At 36.0% G+C, this 6,699-nt stretch overlaps 2 protein-coding genes across 3 annotated transcripts; both read right to left on the reverse strand.

Moving 5' to 3' along the window:
- Window positions 1-244: 244 nt before the first annotated feature.
- Window positions 245-1,335, reverse strand: LOC106526899 (protein S100-A1). 2 transcript variants are annotated; one of them, XM_014021620.1, is made up of 3 exons: window positions 1,228-1,335; window positions 748-897; window positions 245-582 (listed from the first exon to the last, which is right to left on the reverse strand). In XM_014021620.1, the coding sequence occupies exons 1-3, from the start codon at window positions 1,279-1,281 to the stop codon at window positions 406-408; spliced, it is 381 nt and encodes a 126-aa protein (XP_013877074.1). In that variant the 5' UTR covers window positions 1,282-1,335; the 3' UTR covers window positions 245-405. The 2 variants fall into 2 exon arrangements, with proteins under 2 accessions (XP_013877074.1, XP_013877075.1); XM_014021621.1 differs by lacking the exon at window positions 1,228-1,335 and adding an exon at window positions 1,068-1,175.
- Window positions 1,336-2,900: 1,565 nt separating this feature from the next.
- s100a1 (S100 calcium binding protein A1) lies at window positions 2,901-4,851 on the reverse strand. Its single transcript, XM_014021622.1, has 3 exons — window positions 4,755-4,851; window positions 3,623-3,764; window positions 2,901-3,200 (listed from the first exon to the last, which is right to left on the reverse strand). Exons 2-3 carry the CDS (start codon window positions 3,761-3,763, stop codon window positions 3,036-3,038), a joined length of 306 nt encoding a protein of 101 aa, XP_013877076.1. The 5' UTR covers window position 3,764; window positions 4,755-4,851; the 3' UTR covers window positions 2,901-3,035.
- Window positions 4,852-6,699: the final 1,848 nt, after the last annotated feature.

Below are 6,699 nucleotides of genomic sequence, written 5' to 3' on the forward strand. Positions count from 1 at the left end.
GCCATTTCATTGGTTGACTGTCAGGATTGTATTTTTTGTTTATTTTGATCCCAGCTGAATCAAATGCAATGCGTTTACAGTATTTTGAAAATTGAAGACATTTGCAGGACGTCAGCAGGTTGTTCACTCATTGAACACTAGATGGTGGTCACAGCTAAAACTAAACTAATTTGACCTCAACTGATGGAAGCTAGAAGCTGAAGTATGGGACAGATGTGTGCAAAATGCACCTTCTTAATACAAATAGTTTCAAGAAAGAGTTTTATTTATGAGAACTTGGAGGGATATAACAATGGTTGCTTTTATTTTACAAAATATAAAGTGCTGTGTTGCAAAATGATGAACAGAGTCTTGTTTACTGTAGATTCTGCAGTGAGTTTCATTTTTGTAGCCACCCCCACATTACTAATGACCCTCATCGTTTCCACGCTCCTCCTCTTTAACGTAATCTTCAAAGAATTTGTTAGAAGCTACAGCCAGAGCAGAGACTAGAGTGACGAACTCCTGGAAGTCAACTTCACCATCTTTGTTGTCATCCAGATCGTACAAGATCTTCTCAACCAGGAAAGAATCATTGGTGCCCTGAAAGAGAAGTGTTGAGATTTTATTTAGCACAAGAATAAAACCAGCAAAAGTAAACAAAACAAGGTGTGCTCAGTTTTAAACTAAGGCCTCAGTGATTTGGACCTAAACATGATAATGGGATCAGTAACCACTCATCTGAAAGAGGGGAAAAAGTGTTCTTACATTTAGGAAATCAGGAAGTTCTTGCTGCAACATAATCTTTAACTCCTTCTTGTTCAGTTTATACTTGTCACCTTCTTTTCCCGAGTAGCTATGGAAAACCTTGATCAGGTCACCTACGGCGTTTTGTAGAGGAGAGCACATTATACAGTCCTGAGAATAAAACATAGCAGGACAATATTATGAATATATATACATACATACACACACACTTTTTAAATAAAACTTCACTTTTATTGTAGGGAGGAATTTGATTGTTATGGAGAAGATTTATGAAAAATAAATGATCAAGTTACTTCTGCCAGAAGATTTGCTTAATTTACCTAATTGCTCAAGGAACCAAACCAATTAGAACATTTGAACGAATGCAGAGCTGACATTAATTAAAACCACTGTTTCAGGTAATAAGTGAACATTTTAAGAAATGTTACACATTTCAGGTACAACATGGATTTAAAAAAAAATACATCAGTCGAAACTCACCTGGACAGAGACACTAACAGGTGTGTGAAGAAGTGACTGCAGTTTGTCGCTCATCTCATCAGTTTCATGTGTTGCCACCTGTGAGCAAACCACAGGCTCCTCCCACTAGGGAGCAAATAAAACGAGGTACACTTCGCTGCAGCATGCAGAACGGGGCGGTGACAGACCTTTCCGTCAGTCCCATAGTTTATATGGAAATGGGACTATTGCATTCCGGAAATGAAGGTTGCGCGGGATTAAGAGAGCAAAGGAAGAAGAAAGGAAGAAGTTAGAGAGTTTCTTCTACTCACGTTGAAGTACTCAGAGCATTATTTATTAATTTCTTTTATCCACCTCCCCAAACACAGACCCTCAGGTTAACCTCACAGGTTTAATGCTTAAGGTTAACCTCACAGCTTTAATGCCTAAGGTTAGTTTGTTACTGTAATATAATATTAATATCCAAAAACAACAAAGATTTAATAAAGATTTGAAACTGAAAAAGGGACATACCACGTGGCATAACACGTTGTGTAGCCATTTCCTTACTAAATTTTCTTTTTTTATTTTATTTTTTTATTAAACAACAAAGAACACACAAAATGATACAATGTACAAACAATAAGGCGTATTTCAAACAAACAAACTTGCATAAAAGAGAAAAAGGATGGGTGCAAATAAAGATAAGAAATTCCTTACTGTAAATTTTGTATTGTTAATGTTGATAGTGTTCGATAGAAAATAGTGTCACTAGCGCCCCCTTCATGTTCGGAATGCAATAGTCCCATTTCCATATAAGGTATGGGACCGACGGAAAGGTCTGTCACCGCCCCGTTCTGCATGCTGCAGCGAAGTGTACTTGAATAAAACTTCAAGTCCTACACCTAAATGTCCCAGTTTTCAGGGGACAGGATCTGTGTAGACCAGATTCAAATTTAAAGAACAAAAAATATCTGAAGAAAGAACTTCTTTTACAAACAGGCTTTTGGCTAAGTTGTTTTCCCCCTACATGTTTTTACTTGTACTTTAGTATGAATACAATGCTTTTGCTATGCTTTTAAATTTATTTTATTTGCTCTTGCTTTTATTATGAAGCACTTTGTGATTTTATATCTATGAAAGGTGCTATATAAATAAATGTTACTTACTTTACTTGCAAATTTAGCACTGAACTGAGCCATGCTTTAAGCACCACTCAGATGGTTTATGGATTTTCTGATAGATCATGTTTATGCCAGTGTGCTGTGTAGAAGATGCAAAACTGACACATGATACAATAATGATAATAAAATAACATATTTTCTATTAAGTTGAAATATGGTTTGTGAAATATATGTTGGTCGTTGAATAGAGACTAATATTTCTCTGACCATAACTTCAACATTTATTAGTACACATTTAGTCGTATCATGGTTGCAATATAATACATTAAACACATTGCTTTTATTGTTTAAAAATAACTTCCAGTTAAATAAGTATTTGTGTAAAAAGATAAAGACTTCCATCAACTGCCAGCTTCAACAAACAAATTCTGAGGAAACAAATTCTTGCAAGTTCAAACTGTATTTCTGTCTATGACCTGTGGGGGCGCTATAGACGTGCAGGATGTAAATTAAGAATCAGAGCAAATTATTTTGAACAGTTTTAAATCAACTCTATAAAAAAGGGGAAAAACAGTTGAGTTGTAATATTTTATTTTGCAACATTACAAAGTGAATTTCATGGATGCATACCTTATAGTTGTTTCTATATCAGTTCTGCTAAAAGCTTGACTTTAGTCTGTGTTGTTACCCTCCCCACACATTTTTAATATGCCCCTTTTCTTTTTTTTAAATGCCCCTTTTTTCTTTTTTAACAAGGTCCACAAAGAACTCATTGCAGGCAACAGTGAGCGCAGCGACCAGAACTACAAACTCCTGAAAGTCCACTTCACCGTCTCTGTTTTCATCCAGGTCCTGCATGATCTTCTCAACCACTTTGGCATCATTAGTGCCCTAAACGAGAAATGTTAAATGATTAATTTTTACAAGATTTTTCTTTAAACTTTTTTTATGGACACATGAGGCGCAGCATCCAGGCTATAAAAAATACGCATTTAAGGAGTTACAATCCTAAATGTCAAATTAATCTGAGAAAAACACCGACTTACAGATAGCAGGCTTAAAAACACTAAATTCAGAACTTCTGAACTCAAATATATTTGGAATCAGCTCAGTTTGAAATGCATTTACGTGCAATAATAATGTTATTAACTGAGCTACAATAAAACAAAAACAGGACAATGCATAAACTCATAACCAAGTGAAATGATAAATTTTGACTGATAAACATGAATCTGTGGGGAAATGGCTTTGATAGATCCCACATTTAAAAACATCATGAGACTTGTGTTGAGGAGAAAAAAAAAGCTGCTCACATTCAGGAAGTCATTGAGTTCCTCTTGTAACATATTCTTCAGCTCTTTCTTGTTCAGCTTGTACTTGTCGCCTTCTTTTCCTGAGTAGCAGTAGAAAACCTTGATCAGGTCCTCCATAGCTCTTTGCAGGTGAGAAGACATCCTGTAGTCATGTGATAAAAAAACCCAGGAAGATATTATTAATAATGTTGCCACAAACATTTTGAATTCGACAGAAAACAACATTTTGTATTAGTTAGAGTGGAGAAATAACAACTTTAATGAAATGACACAAGCTAAATAATCACATTCAATAGTAACCATTCCAATACATATCATTTATTTGTGACAAACAGCGATTGATTCCCAATAATTTTATGAAATAATTTGGTAGTTTCATGTATAACATGTATGAAAAAAGGCACTAGTATCAAAATATTTTGTAGGCCATAGTATCATCGTTGAAGAACTGAACCCATCTGTCATCACCAGATTACATGGCCTGGTGTCAAGGAAAAGTGATTAAAAATAAAGCACCACTGCAGAGAAAAATCTATATTTTCATTAAATTTAAAAAAAAAGTTGCACCTTTTATTTTTACAGTATATGACCGAGAAGGGTCAGAAAAGAAAATGTAAGACTTTAAATTTATAACTTTACATCTTCCCTTCACTGTGATACCTGAGAGGTACGCAGGGGTGCAGAGTCATTTAACCCCCACCACCTGTGCAGAGGACAAAGGCCTGACCCCCCGGATGGCAGCTTGCACATAAAGCAGGTTTGCAACACCATTACTGTTTGTTACGTAATGAACCTGATGCCTTAACATACAGGATTGACTCCAAACAAGTCGGCCATATTTCATTCATTTAAAACCGAGTATAATAAATAATAACATCCTCATTAATACTTCAAATATGAAGTCTGTTTAGATGCACAAAATGCAACTTATCTTTTGATAGTTATGCATATCTCCCTGCTTATTTGCAATAGTTTCACTTAACCATCTATGCAGTGCATTCAAGGAGCATATTAAAACTTGTAGAATGACAAATGCAAGGCTGGTGCTAACTAACTGTTTCTGGTCTTCAGTTCAAAAATTTCAAAAAAAAACTTTACAAAATGAAATGACACAAAGAAGGCTGAGACTCACCTGGACAGTGACTCTAACAGGTGCAGGTAGGGTTGGTTCAGATAGACTCTCGTCTCATCAGTTATATGGGTTGAGATGAGCAAACAAACCTGGATCAGGTAGGCTCCTCCCACTGGGCAGGAGCAATGTCACACAGAACTGCAGGTCATGTAAGGCAGTCACCTTCTTTCCAACAAGCTGACAAACTCTCTGCCTTTACATTTTATCTCCTAATAAAGAGATGCTGAACACTCCTGGACAAAATGTGATTATAATAAGGGAAGCAGGTTTGCACTTTAAACGAGAACCTGGGAGGGATCGGACACAGCAGACTTGATCATTTGAGGCATTTGATAATTATAAATAGTAAAGGTAAAAATAAATAAATAAAATAAATAATCAATTACAATAATACACACTTCAGTAGACATAGAGTTTCTAAGGATTAAAAATTACTGTAAAAAACTCAAAGTATTTTTCAGCTTCGATGTGCAAATTGAGACTTAATTTAAGGCAAATCAAGCATTTTGAATTTGCATCTTTATTTCCATGAATACCAGACTTTAAATATTTGCATTTACTGTTAGTTTAGAGTTTAACACTAAAACCAAACTAAATAAGATCGTATTTCTTCAGCAACAGTGATGTAAAAACTTACAGCTTGTGGGATCATTTGCAAAAAAAAAAAAAAAAAAAAAAAAAAAAAGACGTTCTTCATGCAAAAAAGCCTTCGTAGTCCTGGCAAAGGAAAGTGTTCTCTCTTTCAGTTCCAAAGTTTTACATATCAGGACTTAAAACAAACACATCTGGGTGCTGCTTATCTGTAGCTAATGAAAAGCAGCCAAGCTTTCACACACGGCTTTTGTGTTCTGACATTTTTTTAAATAAATAAAACAATGACAGGGTGTATGGAGTCATTTCCTGATCACCTTAATGTTTCTGAAATCATATTTAGACTTCATAAGGAACTGATAATTACCTTAATGTTAAGTTGTATAGTGGATTATTAGTTGTTGATTAGTTGATTATTTAAATGAATTAAAGAACGTTCCTCTGTTCTTTAATTCTGGCGGCACTTATTATAACCCCCCTCACAAATGGTCTCTAAYTTTATTTCTTTATTAGGACTTGCCATTTCAAAATCAAGGAGGGAGCTGAGGAATGCATTGTGTTTTTTATGTYTAATACAACAATCTTTCAATGCTTTAAGCGTACATTTACTATTATGTGAAGGAAACTTATAGTAAACTTTTATGGTGTCACAGCTGATGTTGAACCCACCCCACTGAAGCAGCATAGCATAGCATGGGACAGGGCGTGTAGATCCTTCTGATAAMTTTTGGTGTAGCACCCCAATGACTACCTGTAATTCCATGGCACTGGTTTAGGCGCTTTGCTGCCTTCTTATACTTTCCATTTACATGTCTTTTCCAGTTAAGTTTCCTGTCTAGATAGACACCTAAAAATTTAACAGACTCTGACAAGGAGCTTTCTACTTCCTATAACTTTGGAGGTGAGTAACCCTTCCTTGACTCAATCCACTGGAGGGAGTTAAAAGACTGCAGACATGCACGGAATCTGATAAATGGCCCAAATCTTAGGTTTGGGGAAGCTCTCGATGCCCTGATGAGGAAATCTTTAAGTACACTGGTTGGACTCCTAACTGGGCACAACCTGGTCAAACATTACAAAATAGCGATGGGACTCCCTGACAAHGATTTGTGCGATGCCCGTGGCATTGAATTAGAGACCTGTTTGCACTACTTAAATGGTAAAAATGGCTTGTACTTATACAGAGCCTTATCAAGTCAACACAAACTCCAAAGCGCTTTACACTTCAATTATTCACTCATTCACTCACATGTTCAAATACTCAGGCCACTGCCTGGCTCTGAGCAGTCAAAGGAAAGAAATATCTTAGAGAAACTTTAATGCAGGGGTGGGCAGTCCTGGCCCTCGAGGGCCA

This window comes from Austrofundulus limnaeus, unplaced genomic scaffold (assembly GCF_001266775.1).
Source record: "Austrofundulus limnaeus strain Quisiro unplaced genomic scaffold, Austrofundulus_limnaeus-1.0 Scaffold299, whole genome shotgun sequence".
Taxonomy (NCBI): domain Eukaryota; kingdom Metazoa; phylum Chordata; class Actinopteri; order Cyprinodontiformes; family Rivulidae; genus Austrofundulus; species Austrofundulus limnaeus.

What these genes read in the sequence shown, in the direction of transcription:
- s100a1 (XM_014021622.1), bottom strand. Translation starts at nt 3,763, where the DNA reads ATGTCTTCTCACCTGCAAAGAGCTATGGAGGACCTGATCAAGGTTTTC. An exon ending in AACTCAATGACTTCCTGAAT is followed by an intron (nt 3,201 to 3,622) that starts GTGAGCAGCTTT and finishes TTTCTCGTTTAG; the next exon opens with GGCACTAATGATGCCAAAGT.
- LOC106526899 (XM_014021620.1), bottom strand. Translation starts at nt 1,281, where the DNA reads ATGAGCGACAAACTGCAGTCACTTCTTCACACACCTGTTAGTGTCTCT. An exon ending in CTGTTAGTGTCTCTGTCCAG is followed by an intron (nt 898 to 1,227) that starts GTGAGTTTCGAC and finishes TTTTATTCTCAG; the next exon opens with GACTGTATAATGTGCTCTCC. An exon ending in AACTTCCTGATTTCCTAAAT is followed by an intron (nt 583 to 747) that starts GTAAGAACACTT and finishes CTTCTCTTTCAG; the next exon opens with GGCACCAATGATTCTTTCCT.